Source organism: Periophthalmus magnuspinnatus, chromosome 5 (assembly GCF_009829125.3).
Source record: "Periophthalmus magnuspinnatus isolate fPerMag1 chromosome 5, fPerMag1.2.pri, whole genome shotgun sequence".
In the NCBI taxonomy this organism is placed as follows: Eukaryota; Metazoa; Chordata; class Actinopteri; order Gobiiformes; family Gobiidae; genus Periophthalmus; species Periophthalmus magnuspinnatus.
The window spans coordinates 28000807-28022182 of NC_047130.1; the positions used below are offsets into that span (position 1 = coordinate 28000807).

At 38.9% G+C, this 21376-nt stretch overlaps 1 protein-coding gene across 1 annotated transcript in view; it reads left to right on the plus strand.

Moving 5' to 3' along the window:
* The window catches only part of cntn3b (contactin 3b), a 91444-nt gene extending 71803 nt beyond the window's left edge, over positions 1 to 19641 (plus strand). Inside the window, exons 14-23 of the mRNA XM_033966278.2 lie at positions 5920 to 6037; positions 7384 to 7542; positions 8772 to 8921; positions 9897 to 9967; positions 11253 to 11487; positions 12916 to 13025; positions 14984 to 15170; positions 16882 to 16994; positions 17962 to 18127; positions 19550 to 19641. Coding sequence (XP_033822169.1) covers positions 5920 to 6037; positions 7384 to 7542; positions 8772 to 8921; positions 9897 to 9967; positions 11253 to 11487; positions 12916 to 13025; positions 14984 to 15170; positions 16882 to 16994; positions 17962 to 18127; positions 19550 to 19641 — 1401 coding nt within the window. The remainder of the gene's footprint in view (positions 1 to 5919; positions 6038 to 7383; positions 7543 to 8771; positions 8922 to 9896; positions 9968 to 11252; positions 11488 to 12915; positions 13026 to 14983; positions 15171 to 16881; positions 16995 to 17961; positions 18128 to 19549) is intronic.
* The last annotated feature ends 1735 nt before the right edge of the window (positions 19642 to 21376 follow it).

Consider the following 21376-nt stretch of genomic DNA (forward strand, 5'->3'; position numbering starts at 1 on the left):
AGTGCAGCTCAATAGACCTAAGCCTACATCCAGAAACTGTAGGTGTTTCCAGTGTCAGTGTTGTTAGCTCCTCCCTGCAGACAGATATAAGGCAGTGTCCAACAGTAATCTGACCAGAACTGAAGAAGCAGCTTGGATGAGCAGCAAAACATCTTCACTCCAGCAACTTTTTTGTCCAGTTGACACATTTTACTTTTGGCTTTTACATTTCAGTGACTAAGCTTTGAATTGACAACACAGTGTTAGATTTCAGGATTTCCCTTCTCCTTTGTTATTAAATCCTTATTAACCTTGACACCTTAACTGAGTAGAGTGGCCTTTAATCTCTTTATGTTGTCACTGAATATACATAGATTCAGAATAACATTCTGAAATCATGCACATAAAAGTAATGAGTTGGCTTTAACCAAGGGCAGACCTGGCACAGCTAAATGTTCTTTTGAATATGAAATAGTTGCTTTGAAATAATGATGAGTGATGAGTCTTTGTGCATATTTGTAGTCAAACATCGAGATCTAAAAATGTACTTCATTTTACACTCATTTATCATCCAAGGTTAATGCTACTATCAGTGCCATTCGTGCATGAATCTGCACTGTCTTTGAATCACATGCAGGTCTATGTCAGACTTCTGTCTTCCTGAATACAAATTGAGATGACTAATGACATTGAAATGTGAATATAATGAGCTATAGTATAGTCTGTTATTGCTGTCCGGGGAGATTACCCCGCCCCTACTCAACAGCTTCTTATGAATTGATTAACATAATTAAAGCACAACCTCCTCATCAGTTCATGTGTGCCAGGGCAGGTTGGCATCTTATAAATGGTGTGCGCTCGGACAGGCCAGGTGGTGTCTGCTAGTGTCACACTAGCCAAGTTGTATACAAAAAAACTGGAGGGGACATGAAACCATGAGTGGGGAGAGGTTGTAGCCCGCTGTAAGGCTTTGGTTAAGTGGCATTTGTCCAGACTGTGTGGGCTCAGGTGCCCGGGACACGTCCGCAGGCAGACCACAGCCAGCTGAGGCTATGATCACTGGGCTCTGATGAGATGTGCTTTGACTGCTGCAGCTCCAGGTCACTGTTTAGCTCCTCACAGACTCACAGGCTGTGTGACAGAAGGCTCGGCTGGTCTCAACCTGGAGAATAAATGTATCTGTGGAGGTACAGCTTAAATGCAAGGGGTTTGATTGTACGTTTTTTAAATGGAAGGTGTGTGACTTTATTTCTTCTTATTTTAACAGTTGAAATTGCTGTTTTAGAAATTGTATTTTGTGGTGGAGTATTTCTAGTGCAATCTTAACCAGTAAACATTATGCTGGCATCAAAACAGTCAAATCAATCACCGGTTTGCCCAGAGTCTTATTTTCAACATACTGAATTCATTTCTAACCTGCACTCAAAACAGACAAACTGAAAACACAAGTCGACTATTGTGCAAGAGTTTTTGTTTTTATACGTAGTTCTATAAATGGCGATCGTTGCTTTGATATTTATAATGATAGTAAGTTAGCAGCAGACAATAATGCCATACTGCCACAGAAAAATAACTCAACACTGCAAAAAATGTATCCCTCAAAAGAATCAAGTTGAAGACATTCACTGCAGATTGGTAAAGCAATATTTGGTTCTCTGCAAAAATGTGCTGTATAATTCTCAGCCTAATTGGATCTTGTTAGCCATCGGATCCCATCTGCCGTCACTCTCCCTCAGATGATGAATATGATCCACTTTAAGATCCTGGGTGTATTTCATGTCACTATTTTCTGCTGCGGTGTGTTTTCCACTCTGTAACTAAGGAGATGACATTACTTTTTTGTTGCAGCAAAGCACAAAATGAATATGCCCAAATATAATCTGGTTTTAGTATAATGCATTGTTATGTAATTAACAGCTGGCTCTTTGTACGTTGAAGAATAGGTTTCTAAATATGACTTCATTTTAAATATATTACTCCAAATGTATCTGTCTGATGATCTCAGTTCAGTTCAGTTCAGTTGTTTTGACATACAGTATTTCTTCTGTAGTTCAGCTCTTATGGTTTTACACTGTTTAACTTAACAGGGGCGTTTTCAGAATGGTTTGCACTTCTCGTTTCTAAAAAAGAATACTGTGAATTTGACACATCACTGACAATTTCTTTCAAGATGCGCATATTTCCCCAAAGACCTGTACAGTTTAGGTGCAGTAGTCGCCCCAAATGAAATGCAAATAGGACTATCTGGGTATATGTCCATCGAAGACCTACAGTTCTTCCAGTTGTATAATTGCCACGGGATACAGGATACCTTTTTATGTGATGTAGCAGCTATGTAGGCTAGGGATGGGCAATATCAGTTCCAGTATCAGTATCATCGATATTAACACCGGTTTACTGGTATTGGTATCGGCCAATATCGATTTTTAGTTGCCATTGCTTCATTGTCCGTGCCCCAGTTCGCCAAATGCACCAGTCGAAGTACCGTTCGAAGTACCCTTTGATGTACCGTTCGAAGTGCGCGGCCAATGAAGGGTACTCCTCCGTGTACTTCAACCTCTGAATTTGGCCCCGGTGCCAATTCTCTACCCTCAGATGGATAAATTCCACCTTCTGCTCGTGGCTCCCTAAACATAAAAGAATATTCTTAAAAAAGGACGAATATTAAACTTTACGATAGCTACACTAATATACAAGTGTGAGAGATAATTCCGCTCACCGTTTGGTCAGTTATAGCGATTACTGTAAACCCAAATGAACAGGACTGAGGTCAAGTCGCCTCATACAGATGTTTACTCACATTTTAACAGTTTCATGTCGCACTGTTGTAGATGACGTAAACCAGTACTTACATTTGAACGTGTATTGAGTAGCGTACTCCATTTTCATCTCTTTTTTGCATAGGCGTGGAACAGCACTTGTCACGTCGGAACTTACGTAAGCCCTTAAATGCACCGTTTGAACGTCGCATTTAAGGGCACTTTGGCGAATTGGGACACGGCTGTTCTCTGTGTGCTCTTTCTGAACAGACTAATGAGTCAAAACAAAACAGCGTAACATGACAAATTATGTAATATTTCGTAACAAAAGTGAATATTGGTTATCAGCCGCAGCAGCAGGCCAAATGCTGGATATGGGTATTTGCCGGTGGCTCTTTTATGAGATCTGAATCTTTTGGATCCATTCATTTCAAAGAGCTGTTCAAAAGACAGGCTCTTTGTTATTTATGCATATAACAGACGCCAATGTGAGAACTCAATTTACCAACAAACTAATCACAGAGAGAATCGACTAAGGCTCAGATGTGTTTGAAATGGTTCAAACTGAGAGTGGGAGTGTGTTTACCCTTTGAAATGATGTATAATCTAAATAAAACGTTGCACTACAGTAATAATAATTTCAAAATTAAGTGTTATTATGATGCCAAATATGTTTTGTTTTTTTTTTTGTTTTTTTATGCTTCTGTGTTGATTCTTGTGTTGGTTCAGCATTAATCAGTATAAAAGTGCAGACAAATTAGCTCTTTTAAAAATGAGATCCGGTTCCAATGTTCATGTTAAGGAGCCATTCAAAAGAGCCGACTCCTTCACATCACTTGTTTTGGCTCAAAAAAACCCATATCAGCACATCCCTAAAGTGGAAAATGCAACGTGTAAAATTATGTAAATGTGTTTTTACTGAAAAAGTTTGTTTTTGCTTATTCATCTTATTTTCTCATTATTTGGGTTTGACAGTACAACTTTTATTTTTAACACATACGAAATGTTTTAAAATACATAGTCATTCATAATGAAATACTGTATGGACAATAACAGAACTAAACCAGACATTTGAGTATGTTCCAAAGGGAGGAGAAAGAAGTCGAAACTTATTTTTGCTTTTTACTTCAGAAGTCCAGCTCTCCATAGCAGTGTACAACGATAACCTCTGTATGTGCACGTAGTATATTAATAATGTGTCCTTTAAAATGCAAGTGCTGAGGATTAGAGTGAAAAATTCAATATTAACATCCCTTTATCCCACTAAAATAAACATCTTTAAGCAGATTAGTGCAAACCCAGTGTTTGTGGCCGTGCTGTTGCCTTCCTCTTGGCCATCCGGCTCATTCTGCTTATGTAAAATCATATTTGCACTTTTCACCCATAGTCCTGCTCCTGTCTTCCCGGAGCTTATGTTATTACTGAATAATTATGTGGGTGCTGCCAATTAGAGGCAGACTGTTTGTGCTGTGTGCTGCGATGTGGGGCTGGTGGCTGTTTGTTGGTGGCGGGTGGGCTCACGCCGGAGGGACAGCCAACTGCAGTATCTGTGCGAGTACATCTGCCACGTCTGCTGCAGTCTTTGTGAAGACGAACAGATCAGTGGCCCGGAGACGCTACCATTGTGCCGAGTATAAGAATACACACAACGCTATAGCTAAGAGCGAGACACACAAAAAAGACTAGAGCCGAGGAAACATGTTTAAGGATTTATAAGTTTTGTCAAAAGGATAATTTGTGAGGAAATACTGTTGTGCAGTGGAGCTCACACTATGTGTTTGGCTGGAACTGAGAGTGAGAGTCGCAGGTCTTATGTGATAAGCAGAAGTCTGTTGCAGTTCAAGACCTGGTTTAGACCATGAAGGAGACAGACATATTATGCTTTAAGTGATAGTCCTCTTTATAGTTACATTTCACTATCTATCTTTCTATCTTTCTTTATTCTTTATTTGTTAGGGACCATGTACAAATTCATTAATCTTGAATTCATTAATCAAGAAAAGATGATTTGTACCAGATTTAGCTACTGTTACTTTCCATGTGCAGTCCCTGGGCAGGTGAACACACATTAAAACACACATTTCATCACGATTACATAACAGTTCATCATTGATATTAGCAGTAAAATGCAATAAATGTCCCCATGTCCAATACAGTATGTTTCCTACAGTCCAAACCCATTTAAAACATCTGTTATGTGCCGGTTTTTACAGGATCGAGTATTGGATTTTCTTTAATGTGCTAAACAACATTTTTTAATTATACATATATGCAGCAGAGTGTTAATTATTTTAATAAATGCCAGCTGGTACAGGGAAGTAGGCGGAGATAGGGGTGGGTGAAAACAGGAAGTAGTCATGTCTCTAATACAAGTCTGAGAAAACGATTGGACGATTACAATTTCAATCTATTTTCAGTCATTCATTTTCATTCTTATCATATCCTTTTATTATCCTACTGCCTTTAATTACATTTATATGGATATGTATGTTGGTACTGTAAATTTTGTACAGTGCCAATAATTTATTGCACAATTGCGCTCCGTCACATGTAAGAAAGTCAGGAGTAAACTTGTTTCATAATAATCCTCGATTTCACAATTTTGCAACTTTTCTAAATCTTTTGATTATTAAAAATACAAATTAGACCCATTGCAGACTGATCTGAGCCTGATTTACATTTTGAACTAATATTTTCATCAATTAATAAAAGCATAAATGAACAGAAGGTGGCAAGCAATGAAACACTTTAATTTTCATTTTTATTTTTTTATTTTATTTTAAAATTTATTTTAAAATTTATTTTATTTATTTTATTTATTTTATTTTATTTTTTATTTATTTTTATTTTATTTATTTATTTATTTATTTTTTTCAATCAAAAAGCCCCATTCAATCTCAACATTTAAAAACCAAGTATAGTTATAAACACTTTTGGAAACAGCACTATTTATGACACTGAGTTACACTGCTTTAACGTAACAGTATTTGGTGATACGTTTGACGGTAGAACACGCCGTTTCATTTGTATGTATTTATACTGACCCAATGGCAGACGGGTTCATGCTACTATTCAGATGAGCTTCCTCCCAGTCCCAGAAACCTCCACGTCACTGCAGCCGTGAGGGACAAAAAGAAGCGACTTATCAGGGTGACTCACTGCGGGCCTGATCTCCTTTCAGAGCATATCGGGAGACCTGATGATTCGGAACATCCAGCTGAACCACGGGGGGAAGTACGTCTGCCTCATTGACACAGATGTCGACAGCCTGTCCACCTCTGCCATTCTGGTTGTCAAAGGTAGGAGAAGTGTTTGATTTCATGGGCTCGTGCTGTGGCGGCTGTATGAATAAAACAGAGAGGTGTCAGTGCCCTACTCTGCCGCTGAAGTTACTCAGATTTACAGAGATTGCTCCGCCAGGCTAGGGCTGGGCGACACGGCGATAAAACTCAAATTGTGATCTGTGACAAGCTGGTGTTTTGGTTCAATTGTCATATCGTGATTCACTCATTTTCTCTTGAATGCGGTTCTTCGCTCACATACTGACACTTTTTCCCACCCACTTCTCTTATTGAACAGCTTCTTCATGGCTCTGAGTTGAGTGACAGCTGGATTTCATTGTATTTATTATTTATTTGAATAGGGACAGATACAACAAACATAGATTAATTCTGTAATCTGACGTGGATATCATAGTGTTTATAGCCTTGGATAATTTGCAAAACCAGTCCCCAGAAGGGCTTTTAAAACTGTTTAAGCAATCATAGTGAACTGTGAACTGTCAGAAGAACAGATGACTTTTTTATCTCTTAAAAGCAAAGTATGACTCAGTTCTTACTTGTAGTGTAGCTCATTAGCTTAGCCTACAAATAGAAACTGTAAGCAATAGCGAGTGTGTTAGTTTCAGTGTAGTTAGCTCCTCTCTTCAGACAGATATAAGGCAGTGTCCAGCAGTAATCTGACCACAACTGAAGAAGAGCAGCAAAACGTCTTCTCTCCTACAACTTTTTGCCCAGCTGATGTATTTAAGTTGTTCTTTTACAGTCTTAAAAGCAAAAGCAAAAATCAAAGTGCACAGGATGCTTATATGATAAACTCAACAGTGTAATCTTAATTGTATTGTATCGTGCCATATGTTCCACCACTTCTCCAGGCTCACTGCAGGGAGCGTGGTGTAAGATTGTACCTGTAAGCCTCCAGCTCATGTTTACATTAGGGATGGGAGGCACTTGCACATTACTGATGTTTGATACTATGGTTGAGAATGGAGTCATTGGCTTCCCAGTTCGTCTCTGGTGATTTACATTGGTATTCATGCCCTTAACAAAGTGTTATAGCTGTCCCAGGTGCTACACCGAGGCAGTGTTTATCACAGAAAATGACTGTAATTGGCTCATTTACACATGGGCAAAATATCACGGAAAACATTTGAATAATGGTGCAGCAGACCAGACAATAGCACCAGCACGGAGCCTCATTTCTTTCTATTGAATTTGTTCTTTCCTCGTCTCGTAAATGATACTAACTCACTTTGAATAAGAGAATGAAATACATGAAGGATAGGGCTTTGAAAAATAGAAGAGATGGTGTATATTCAGTAGCAAGATTGCATATGGAAAACTGTATATTGTTGTGCTGCCTCTAGGTCCTCCTGGCCCTCCTGATAAAGTATCAGTGGAAGAAATCACAGATAGCACAGCCCAACTGTCCTGGACTGCAGGCAGAGACAACGGCAGTCCCATTACCGGCTACTCCATCCAGGCTCGCACACCCTTCACTGTGGGGTGGCAGGCTGTCGATACAGGTAACACGCCAAAACAGGCAAAGTTTCAACATTTTACAGCAGATGTTTACCAATCTCCTCTGCAGCCTGACAGTTTGTTTTTTAGAAAATAGACAAATTATTACTATAAAGTAGATTATTCTTTCCCACATGCCCAGTTGTGGAAACAAACAGGGACATGGGTTGTACTAGTGCAGTAGTGTAGTAATTAATATACACTTATACAGTAATGATAAACAAGCATAAACGTACAAATCACTATTTTTATTTGACAGATATTAAAGATGTCTGACCATTTGTTAAGTTTCTGTAAATAATAACCAAACCTAAAGCACTATTTGATACAACCTTTAAAGCAGTTATACAAAATTGACTTTTTAGATCTTTTAACCATGATATTGTTGTTTCCTCTTCTCATTTACTTTCTCATACTTGTATTTAGTGTGATTCTTGCATGTTTACGCCATCAAACAAGCATGAATCACGTTAAGGCCTCTTGAATACAGGAGTAATTATTCTCTTATGCAACGCTCTCCTGTGATGACATTTACTTAGGCCTGTTACAATAATTACTATATTGACTTATCGTCCCATATATGAAAGCTGGAACAATATATTTTGAGCCTTAATATTTATCGTGCTATTTTTTTCTTTGCAAATGTGGAGAGATTTGTGGTGTTTTTGTTATAAAATGATAAGATTTGAGCAAGAGGGGTGACTAAATCCCTTTTATGGCTAATTATTGATACATTCTGCTGTTTATGTGTTGCAGCTCATGTCTTTTAATGAAACTCTTTATTTAAAATGGTTGACTGGATTTATCTTATATTATTTAAATCTTAATTATTGGCAAAAAGTAGTTTCAGTTTTATTATTTATCGCAATATTTCTCTGTAGCAGTATATTGTTCTTCAAAATGTGTTATTGTGACAGGTTTACGGTGACATTAGCGTCTATTGGACTAATGCAGAAACCAGCTGACTTGTTTCTTTCATTAAGTCTTTTTAGATCAATATTTAGATTTAATATGTCCAAACTGTAACATAATAATCCACATGAGTCATGGATTATATCTATAGAGCAGACTCAGCACATATGTCTTGTTTAATGTTAAATATGTGAGACAAAGCGTGAACAGTTGTCATAGTTACCCTCTTATAGGTCAGGAGTTGTGTCATGACAGGTATGACTTATTCATCAGTCGTGTGGTGCAGCAGCGTGTGTAACTCACTGTGCTGTGCCTGTCCCAGTGCCAGAGATAATCAATGGGAACATGCTGACAGCTACAGTGGTGGACCTGAACGCCTGGGTGGAGTATGAGTTCAGGGTGGTGGCCCGCAACGCTGTTGGACTTGGAGAGCCCAGCCCCCCCTCAGCCAAAACCAGGACAGAAGACGCAAGTACGCGATGTTTATGTTGTACTGAAATTGCTTATTAGGGCTTTACACAAATTAGGGCAACACTGAATTGGGACAGAGGTTTAGTCCATAAAATCTAATCTCATTCAACCATTCAGGGACTTTCTTAAAGCAGTGCTCCAATTACTGAACAAAATGTGTATTAAGTCATATCTGAATACTATGTTTTTATATTTATGTTTATTAATGGGGTCCCCATTTAAGTAGGACAATGTGTTAGACTTTAATATTAATAATGCGGATGTTGCAAAGCATTTACTCTATTTATTTATTTTGTGTATAAATATATATACAGTAGATTAAGCATAAAGGAATCAATATTATTCTTAAAATAAGTGAAAAAGGCTTTGAAATGGCTTCATTAATATTATGATTGTTTTGTTTGTTTTTTGTATTTTTTTTTTTGTCAGTTGGTGATGCCTCATCTTCATTACGATCTAATGCTGCATTCAGACAGGGGTGTCAAAATGCATTGTATTTGAGGTCAAACATCTTTAGTTTGTAGCTGAGGTCTTTCTACTTCAGATAATGACGTCATTAAATCACTGCGGCGTAGTCTCTGATTGGCTGATGCTGTGCATCAAAGGCCAAAAGTTCAGCTTTTTCAACTCTGACGTCTGACGCGCTCAAGACGCAGGGTGTCAACGGCTGATTTGCGCCACTCTGACACTTGAAAACGCGCCACACAAAGACAGGGCAACCAAGACGCACGTCAACCATAGATTTTATATGTGAACTTCACGCTCCTGACGCCGAGATGTGAATGCGTCATTACAGAGAACTAATCCTGGAGTAGAACTGAACTAATATCACGATGCTTGTTTATGCACAATCAGTCTTTTTGATTTGACGGCGTCGTGGGGTGGCAGTGTTACTGTAGCTGCTGGAGACTTACAGAGGTTTGTCGTTGGCTGTAAACTGCTTTGTAATTGCTCCCTTCTGGGCTCTGCCTCTCAGTTCCAGATACAGCTCCTACTGATGTCGGAGGTGGAGGCGGTACCAAGTCGGAATTAGTGATAACATGGGAGGTAAGTCATCTGTCACATTTTACTGCGGTCTCTATCGCCCAGTAATGGTTTTGCTTAATTGTGCAGAATTGAGCAGAGCAATTTTATGACCCACATTAGGGCGAGATACCTCTCTTTGCCTCGGCTCTGCAACACACTGCCATTTTTCAGGCCAAGTGCAGGGACAGAGAGCACTTATTCTCACAGTTCACCAGCTCCAGATACACAGTGTGCACCAGCCCACCACAGTTTATATGCACTTTATAGAGCCATAATGTGGTGAGCTCCAGGAGCACTCCAATGCAAACATTTTACATTTACACCAGCGAGCTAGTGCAAACCATCTGCTACTTGTAAGCCCTATTTGTCATTATTTACTAATTGACACATTTTAGAGTTATTGCTTACACATTATGCAATTGTAGCTACAATATTATGCAGATCTGGGATGTAACACAGCACAAAGTTGCACAGTTAAACTCCTGGTGATAGATGAAATCGTCAGGGACTGCAGATGGAAACTAGCTGTTTAGCTATGATCTGGTGTGGACCATCCCTTTTTTTGAGCTTTTATGAGGTCTAAATTGTTGTAAATTGTATGATCACTATAAATAGCATCTTCCCAAACACATTAGCGAGATAAAACGAAGTAAGACGGTCTGAGAAAACCAAAGATATAATGTCTGGGAACACCTCGCTGTGAAAAGTGCCAACAACACTTCCTTGATAATAGCTGTCACTATGATATATTTTACCTCTGACATAACAAAACAAATCATTTAGGGCATAATTTTGCATTTATTAAATGATCTTAAAACTATACTAAGTGGCAATAATGCATGGTTCAAGTGCAAGATTATTTCATTTAGTAAAAGCCACCGTTTTTTTTTTTAGATTTTTGGTGGTCCTGCTACACTGTTGGCCTGACACCAGCCCTTTAACAACAGAAGGAAACCTGAACAATGAGTTCAAAAACAGCAGTAACTCAATAGCTAAATTGCCAGCCAAATTGTTGGCTCTTGCAGACAAGAAACTTCACCTAGTCTGCTTGAGTGTGATTGGTACTGATCAGACAAACTCCAGGCAGTCACATCGCTCTCAACCCATCAACCTGGAGCCGCCGTGCACTGCAACACAATGTAATGAGCAAATAACGTCCCATTCCAGCAGTTTCAGATTTATTGCAACGATATATACAGTATTTCCTTCATGTACTTAATCCACGAGAATCCTGCTCAGATGGGCCTGCTTGTTTCTACATCTGTATGCCTTTTAATATCACTATAGTTTTGTCTTTCGCTCCCAGCCCGTACCCGAGGAGCTGCAGAATGGTGAAGGCTTTGGCTACATCATTGCCTTCAGACAGACAGGCACAGTCATGTGGACACGAGCTGTTCAATCCACACCTGGAATCTCTCGCTACACCTTCCGCAATGACACCCTGCCCGCCTTCTCCCCGTTTGACGTGAAGGTGGCAGCTTACAACAACCGCGGGGAGGGCCCATTCAGCTCCATTGCGACAGTATACTCAGCAGAAGAGGGTATGGAACGCTTTGAGATTATTTTATGTCTCTGTTTGTGCTGCCAAAAGTGGTAGGATGGGGGGGACAAAAATTTATAATAGCACAATTGTTGCATAGCCTATAATTTTACAGTCCATTCGTACGATACTTTAACCCGGTGGTGTCCAAACCTTTTTTACCGAGGGCCACATACTGAAACATATTTGAAGATACAGGGAGTAAAACGATGCATTTAACACAGGTTTGACAGAGACATTTTACCGTTAATAAGACTTGGAAGATTATTTTTAGGTCTGTGTCACAATGCAAGGTGATGTTATTCAGGTTATAGAGGCAGAATTGCTTCAGTTTGTAGTAAAAAAATACTTCCTGATCAATTGGGCCAGTTTAAGAGGAGGCATGAGGGCTGACAAAGATTGGTCTGAGGGCCGCATTTGGCCCCTGGGCCGTAGTTTGGACAGCTCTGCTTTAACCTCAATCAAGACATGTGCAATTAATTTCTGATAAATGCTGTAATATTTTCGATTATCATCATCTTTGGGTATTGATACTTTGCAGTTATATCATATATATGGGGGTGTTCTTCCTGTATGTCTATGGCGGAATGTTCAGCAGTTAGTTTTAAGATCGTCTGAAAACTTAAGTCTAAAATACAAAATGGATTTAAACAACACATTTTCAGGAGCCTGTGGTCAAGACGAGCGTTCACGGTGCTGTTTAGGTGTTTGATTTTCAACAAAAAAAGGTGAAAAACGGCTGGCTAATGCTAGTTAGCTTATGACTGTGATGTTATTTAACCCGTGTTACATGTACAATAGTGTTATAATAGGAATGCTGATATTTCAATAGTCCGGAACCGTATGTAACTTGGAAATAGGAAGTTGTCTTATTTTTTTTTGCTTTTTTCCAAGCGTATTTATGCGTCAGATTAATCTTTTTTTCTACATTTAGTTCTATTCACCTCAAGACAGTAACCGATAAGAAAAAATCCATCTTGACCCAATTATGTATGAGCTCAATACGCAAACAATCACGACTCAAATCAAGATAATTGTTCAGCTTCTTCACCTTATGAAGTTTTTAAAGTGCAGCCAAACGCTTAAATACCGTTTAATCTTCTGTGCAACTCTGACCTTGGACAGTGACGGTAAAATGAACGTGTCTTGCACTTCTTCCCTCCTCAAGCCGGGAATGTCAACTGAATATTAGTTATCATGGCGCTAGATTACTGGAAATCCTAGCAGACACTTACCACACAGCGCTGTCAGGGAGGTATCCGGTTAATTGAATTTGCCGGGCAGATAGTCTTCCCCTATGTCACTCACTGATTCCATTAAAGCGAGAACTGGGGAAATAGCTTTGCAGTGGAACTACGGGTGTATTTTGTGCTGTACTTGGTTATTGCTATTAGTAAGAGGGGTTTTCTCTGCTGCTCTATTTCTGTAGTCCCCAGTGTGGCTCCTAAGAGGGTCGTGGCTCGGAGTGTGTCTGCCGTACAAATTGAAGTGGTCTGGGAAGCTTTGCGTGCCATCCCTGAAAGAGTGCTCGGGTATGAGGTATGTATCGCACTGAACTATTTCTCTTCTCTCTGGATAACAGCGTATTTCCCATTGGGTTTAGCCTTTAGCCTTACTTAATTATCCAGCTGTGTGCGTTTAATACTTCTAAAGACACTTATCGCTTTGTTTTTATCCAATTCATACATGGCACCATTGCGTTTTATAGATCAGAACTTTGTGGTGAGCATCTGGGTCACCGTTGTTGGTCTTCATCAAACCAGCGTGTTTTTACAGAATTTAAATGATCTTTTCCTAATTCCATTACCTTAACTAGTATCTCATTTTATAATCCCTTAGAGAATTATTTATTGAGTCTTAACAGCGCCTAAAATTGCAAACAAGAACTCGTCAAGTTCGCAGATTCATCGCAGTGTTATTAGCCATTAGAGTCATGCAGCTTATAGGCGTCTAAATAGGAAAGAATTAATTAATGTTGTGTGTGTCGTGTGGTTGTACTATGAGCTGTTACAGGATAATTGTTTTTGGAGTGTTCTATCATGTTATAAAGTTCCCTCATTAAAAAAATGCCACACAGCAGTACGAGCCCACGCCTCCTAAAAGGGATTCTCGCTGATCTGAATTGTCACGCCCTGAACTCCAGCAGGTTAAACTGAGCAAAATCAGCAACTTATATGCATTTACTGGTATATATTGGTTGATAGTCGATGATTTATCTCTTCAAAATTCCACTATTATGCATAACTAAATAGCACTGTGACCTTACCTCTGGTTCAAGTTCTGTTTTACGCGCGTTTTTACAGCTCTAATATCAGCAGTGACCTCCAGCACAGCTCAATAATCCTTTATGGAGCTCTTGTGTGCGCTCTCCCCTGGTGCTCTTTCAGTGGCGATCACCTCTGGCCCCGCGCTCACAGCTCACTGTTACCATAGTGCGGCCCACATTGTCCTTCTGTACCACATGGCTCCGTTTTCTACGCCTAAAGTGGATTTGAGCGGCTCACTCTCAATGGGCCACCAGCGTTATAGATCTGCAGCTTTAATTAACTTCATTCAGAAGGAGTATATACTGTGTTTGCACATATGCCTCTGAATATTATGTTACACTTGAACTCGTTGTGAGTCATTGTGATTCTAATCTTACACAGCACTAATTGAAAAACACATATAATATGATCATGTGAAAAGCAGAGTCTCCCCTAAGGGAGGTGTTTTGATTGAATTATTCATCTGCTTTTATATCATGTTAGACAAGCTTTATCGACACTTAAGATGTCCTACGGCCAGTTGCAAAAGTTTATTTATTCCACTTACATATGTAAACTCTCTTTTGGATTCAGCAATAGAGCAGTTTTTTGTTTTGTTTTTTTCTATAGCTGTCAGCTATGATAGCAGTGACTTGAAATTTTTCAGCCCAAGAATTGGTCAATACCTTGTATAGAAGAGGTGGCATCAGAAAGGGTAGCAGCCAAATGAGTATGCATTGAGTACGCACTGGATCAATGGGGGACATATAGGCAGCTTTGCACTGGGAGAAAACATTTTTTTCAACTTCACTAACTTTCTTTTGCCAAAAACTGAGGTTTATATCAGATTAAAACAGCTAGCTTTCTTTATTAAAAACACAATAACAATATTCTTGTTCTTGAATTTGCAAAAAAAAAAAAGGCCTTTTCCATTTTTCATATAAGTTATAAAATAGTTTCTTCTCATTCTTCCCATTTAAGCAGACTCTTTGGTTCAAGGAATTTATGTTTTTAATGCTACACGGAATTTCATAAACAAACAAAGATCATTATTTTTCATTTTGTTCATTGTAAACAACAATATCTATTGAAAATGACTTGATAATAGAAACCAGTCCATTAACTTCCTGTTCAAAACTGCAGAACTGTTTCTCTGCTTTTGTCCTCTATGTTTATGACCTGGAATCCACATTTTGAAAGAATCACACCTCACTAAAGAGCAGGTTTATTCAGTCTAACTTTCACCACCAGGTCGTTTACTGGGAGGACGACACCAAACCAGACACAATCGGCAAAGTGCGTCTGACGGGAAACTACAGCGCCACCAACCTGACGGGCCTGAGAGCGGACACCGCCTACTACATCTCTGTGGCAGCCTTCAACACAGCCGGCCCGGGACCTCAGACTGCACCCATCAACAGCACCACCAAGAAACCTCGTGAGTGTGTCCCCACAGGCACACACACACACACACTTACATCAGCTGTCATACACAACGTGGGTCTGCTGTAGCAATGATGGCTAAAGCAAGGCTGTGGTTTAGCTAGCAGCTCGTTAAATTTAATGTGACACGACTCCTTTCATTTTGATCTAAAAGAAGCAGGTCCTTGTTATAGTGAGAATATAAGAGTTTAAAAAGAAGTGACGTTTAAAATTAAGTGCTTTCTCGCATACGCTTAGATTGTTGGGTACGATTCTTTCATTGTGCTCGATAACAGCTTGTTCGTAGGTTTCAGAATGATGCTAAATTAGGACTGTTGCAATGAATATAGTATATGACGGTGTGCATTGTGAAAAGTCCTCAAAATGGAGGGAAGTTGAAACCCATGAATAGGGATCTCAATGGAAAAGTGGAGTTAGTCATAATGTTGTACTGTATGGTTTGGTATTTTTTTATTTGGACAGGGACAGTGGACAAAAACACATTGATCTTAAAAAAAACAGGAAGGATTGGCAGCCATTTATTGAGTTTTTTGAAACTGTCTACGCTTGTTTTGGGTTTTTTGGGGGTTTTGTGTGTGTGTGTGTGTGTGTGTGTGTGTGTAGTTACCATTATTATTATTATTATTTATGATTTATATGTTTTGCTTTTTATTATTATTATTTACTATGTGATGCTCAGGATTTGTGTGAGGATTTTTGTATTATTATTATTATTATTTTATATTATTTATTTACTTTTTAAGTTTTAGTTTTGTTATATATAAAAACTAAAAAGGTGTGAATGCATTTGTTGTTTTAAATGACAGTATATTGTAATATTTGTTCACACGTTAATAAAAATAGGAATAAAAAAAAACAAAAAACAGGAAGGATGTATGGGCCAGGTTATAGCAAAAATACTAATTTCCACCTGTCGTCTCACAGGCTGATGTGAAGTAAAAGTAACAGTTTGGTGTAGGTTGATGCAAGACCTGTAAACATATAGTACATACATCTAATACAACACATCTCGTCCCTCAAATACTGTGACATTGGGAAGTAATACAGTACATTGAACATAGAAAAATATATCCTTTCCATATCATATATCCTTTTAAAACATGTACTCCCATGTTAGATTTCGCAGTCAAGTCAATGTAGTGATGTTACTTTCCTGATGTATTCACTTCTACGAGCGCAAAAACACCATTAGCGATTCAACACCACGGAACCACTGTACAGTATGAACACGCTGTAGCCTGCGATCCCTTAATAAATCTGTGAAAATAAAGTGAAGTGTACATTTGCCTTTAATAAAATCTTTAATTAAGCAACATGAGTAATAATTCCGTGTTCTATATGTGGTTCAGGGTCACTGCAAACATGTCAAAGGGGCTTTTAAGTTTCGCGCGTTTGCTAAACTACTTAGAAAAACGTAAAGGAATGATGAGATTTTTCAAAACAGATTTTTCTGTCAGTCAACGTAATGTTTTTGCTTAGGTAGATTTGAATTACATGCAGCCTTATTGATTCTGATCTGTATTCATGGTGTTACAGGATCCTCGGTTTGGTTACATAAAAACGTGATACAGTTACAGTTATTTTATTTATATTCTGAATCTGTCCACATGAAGCAAAGGTCAGAGAAAATAGTTCTGTTCATTTCTATTGTATCGTGTTAACAAATTATGTGTTTTTCTAATTTCATTCTGCTAATGTGCATCCAGCCCCAGACCGGCCTCCGCTTAATATTCAGTGGACTATGGTTGGCTCCACGCTCTCTCTGCACTGGGATCCGGTTGTTGCCACAGAGACAGAGTCAAAGGTCACAGGATACTTGGTGAGTGTGATATCAGGTCTCGCTTGTTCTTAAAAATCTTGAAAATTCTCATTTAATCATTTCAGTCATCAGTGCAACAGTTAGAAGTGTTTTAAAGTGGCACTCATTTAAAATAAAAAACATGACTTTGATTGTTTATTGTTGATTTTGCTCCATTATTATTTTAAACATATGTCAAATTCAGGCCCGGGGACCAAATCTGGCCCACGGGGGAATTAAATTTGGCCCATGAGATCATATCAAATGTGCATGCACCACTAATAATACAAATCCCAGTGTGTCTTGAGTTTGAATATGTTTTCTCTGTGCACTTTTTCTACTTCAAGACATGAACTGTTAATAGTTTGAAACTCGAATTTTCAGTGAATGAATTTTTGGGGTTTTTTTTGGCTTGTGAAAAAAATATTTACTTTAAAAAGGAACTTGAAAGGCTACAGAGAGAGACATAATTTATCTGATTTATTTAAATAAGAAATGAATACTACTGATTTGTCTTTCATTTCAAATAAATATAAATATATAATACAAATATAAACACCTATAGGACTTGTAATTGCAATCAGTGTATCAGACCACTCCTCCGTGTTTGTGAAGGGAGATCTGAATCCTTCATGAACACCTAGCCAAGTTTTTGCTCTCAGTTTTACCCAACTAATACACCAACACATATTTGATCAAAGTAGAGATCACATTCTTCATCCTGATGCACTTTAAAAAGCAAAGGAACACTCTGTAGTCCCCAGTGTGGCTCCTATTTATACCAAAAAAGTATCAACACAAGTTACACCCACTGAACTGCCCATGTAAACAGTTTCAGAAGATGCATATGAGGAAGGGGACTTATAGAGTATTGTGTCATGTTTATTGATTCATTCACACTGTATATACGTAAATGCTTTTCTTCTGTCTTATGAAACTAATTCCAAGTAAAAGGCAGGAAATAACGCATATACACACTTTACTTCAGGTGTTGTTGAAAAGACACCGCTACAACGACATGACCACGATCCTGACCACCAAAACCAGCGTGGAGCTCAGCCTGTCCACCTCCGACAACTATCTTATCCAGATCAGGGCCATGAGCGAGGGCGGCGAAGGCGCGGGCAGCGAACCAATCCACATCCACAAATTAAGTGAGTTTGCTGTTCCCCGCACTTGCATATCATTTCCTCTCCAGCTCTTGATGAATCCTAAGTGAGAATTCAATAAGTCCTCTAAAGAGCATTTCATTTGGCCTGGGTGCATCCCTCTGCAGCCATGTGTAATAGACTTACCTCAGAGGAAAGCAACCTTTTTAGAAATGCGTGCGCAGTGTCATCCATCTCTGCCATTGGGTTATTATTCCTTGTTGACTGGCTGCACAGCGCCGCAGCATATAAAGCAGTTCTGTGCTCCCATCCAGCTGCCGGGCTAAACTGTGAGGCGGCTCAGTGCACACATCGCCATCTGATACGAATTTTATCTCCTCCACAAGCTTAAAAGGCCTCTCCTGTTCAAGCCAGAATTAATGTAGGAGAATATGACTAAAACAATTTCTGGTCACTTGTCAGGAATACTTTTGACTCAAGGGATTCTAGTGCGTGTAAAGGTGGCTGTAGTATAGTGCGCTGCTATGTTGCTGTTGCCGTTAAAACATTGATTTCACATTTCCAATCAGACCAATTAAACGATATCAACTTATGCTGAAACGCTTGAGCCACAGAGCTATTGTGCAGAGCCACTCACGTTACTTACTGTTTCTTCTGTATGGGAAAGCATTGGTCCAAACAAGCACCATGGGATACTACAATTCTATCCTAACATAGTTCCCTAGCATCCAATTAGTTGTAGCCTTTGGCGTTTAGTGTAGCATAAAAGCTTTTGTAGAACAGTTAAATATTGATTTTCCCCACTGACTGGGTGAAGCACATAGCACATACTTGAAGTTTCCTCACTATTATTCCATATTTCAAAGTTTAAATGATAGGGCATTTAGTCCTATTCTATGTGGGAGAATGTGGTGTTTAATTAAAGCCGCCTCTTTAGTTGTTTTTACTCTATAATATGCCATTATACTGCTCTTGATAGAATGGCTTTATATTGTTAGAATATAAGGTAATTTACAACATTTAATGGTGGGGTTAAGGTCTATTAATCTTCATATTCATTTAAACATGAAATAAATGCATTATGTAAAGGGATTAGTTTGATGTAGGCTTAACTAATGAGATGTTCTGACCTGTTCTGAATGTCGTACAATTATAAATCCTTGCTTTTGATTAAATTACAACTGCATTCTTAGATTTCTGCATCTGGGTTTCTGTAAAGTAATGGTTTATCTCATGAAAGTCAACAGGTCAGTCAAACAAGTCTGTGCATGCTGTTTTGGTGTTTTATTGACATTCTTTTGCTGTTTTGTTTTGGGTTTTTTTTTGTTTTTTTAGATCACCTTGGGTTCAATTGATATCTGACACGCAAAGTTAGCCCTGCTTTCAAGATAGAGCATTAATGACCAGTCTCTTTCCCCCGTTGTTGTTGTTGTTGTTGAGTGTCTTCTCTTTTTGGGTGTGTTGCAGGTATGGGCGCTCGCGGCTCTGGGTCAGCCCGCCTTGGCCTGTGCTACCCCGGCATGGCCCTCATCAGTGCACTGCTCTGCTCCTTCTGGTGATGTCCAATCAGACCCCTCCATGTTCTCGCTCTTCAGTCAGACTGTGCCCTTCTCACTGAACTGACACAAGGAAGAGATTGTAAAGGACCAGGCTGCACCAGACGAGCACTAACTGGACCATCAAATCAAGTCTGGATGATTTTGGTGTATGATTGTAGTTTTTTTTAAGAATTCTTTTTAAGAGTGCCACCATGCTTTAGTCCTCCTGACTTAGACGGTATGTCCACGACGAAGCTATTGCCTCAAGTATTCATTGAAGTCATCTGATCTCTACCAAAGTTGTAAGAATGGCTGCTGCTTCATCCGTTTGACCCTTTAGGCATATACACTTCTATATCACTGTAATTACCTTTACGTTTGGTCATTTTGTTTGGGGTGTTTCAGATCTGGTTGTGTGTGAGATGGTTGATCGGAGAGATGGGTCATTTATGAACAATCCAGCTCTAGGAACCGATTCTTTGAAGTTAGTCAGAAGACCCAACTCCCACAATTAGAGCCAAATGTCATGCTGCTCCTGGTCAGATCTTCTTAAAGTCCACGCTAGCTGAGCAAAAATGTGCACAAGACCACCAGTTACTCATGAGAGAACCTTTATTTGTCTCACAACGGGGAAATTCTAGTGTTGCAATGCAAAGAAGGACCCCAGAATGATGTGAAAAATTGCAAAATCAAGATAAATAACTCAAAATAGACCAAATCTAACACAACGCTGTGCCAGTAGATTAAAGATATAGGGCTACAAAACGATTCCCTACAATACATCGCTAGGACTATGTACAGCACAGTGAATGGACAAGAAGACAAAGCAGGTAAAGACACTCATCATGTACAATAAGTGGATATGATTACAGTTATCTACAGTATGGCATATAGGCAGGTCTATAAAAGCTGTTATAAAAGCCTATTATAAAAAGTTACACTGTGAAATATGACAGGTGAGGAAGTGAGAAAAAGACATAGATGCCAAATATTACTGTGATTTTGCAGCATAGTGTCAAATATCAAATATATGTCGATTATAATGACGGAATAACACAAAAAATTACCTTCGAAATAAAATGTCATGATAATTACCTCATCATTTGGGAAGCATAAGAGCAAATTTTTCATGGAGAACCAATTCAGAACAATGAAATCTTTGAAAAATAACGTAAAAATGAAGTACTATGACAGACTGTATATAACGGATGTGAGAAAACAACGGAGCTTACATAAGAAAAGCAGACAACATGTAGACGTCTTGTATGAGAAAGTATTGATTCTTTAGCTCACAATGACCGTTGTGCACTGTAAGTAATACGGCGCTCGGTGTGGATATGACTCCCATTCAAGCAGGCTTCAAAACATCCCCACATCCATTTCTGAACTGCTATTAATACCACACACCACTATTATCTCAATTTGTGCAGATTTTTGCCAAGAGAATCACCTCAAGCACGTAGACAGTTTCACGGATTTGTCGAGTACATTAAGTCGGCATCTCAAATTGATCAATGGTGCCTCAAAACCACTTATCTTTACACATTGAAATAATATGAGCAGCTTAAGGCCCCTCCACGGTATCTTGAAGGATCCTGGCATTTGGCTCTCTATCTCACTCTTCTAAATAATAAATGCCTATCGCAGCCTGGTTGTAGGAGGAAAGAAATAGGATTGCAGAGAATAGAGATGTGTTACTGTGTCGGGCAGGTCCCAAGCGTAATGCTCCCCGACTACAATTAGACGACCCCTGTTC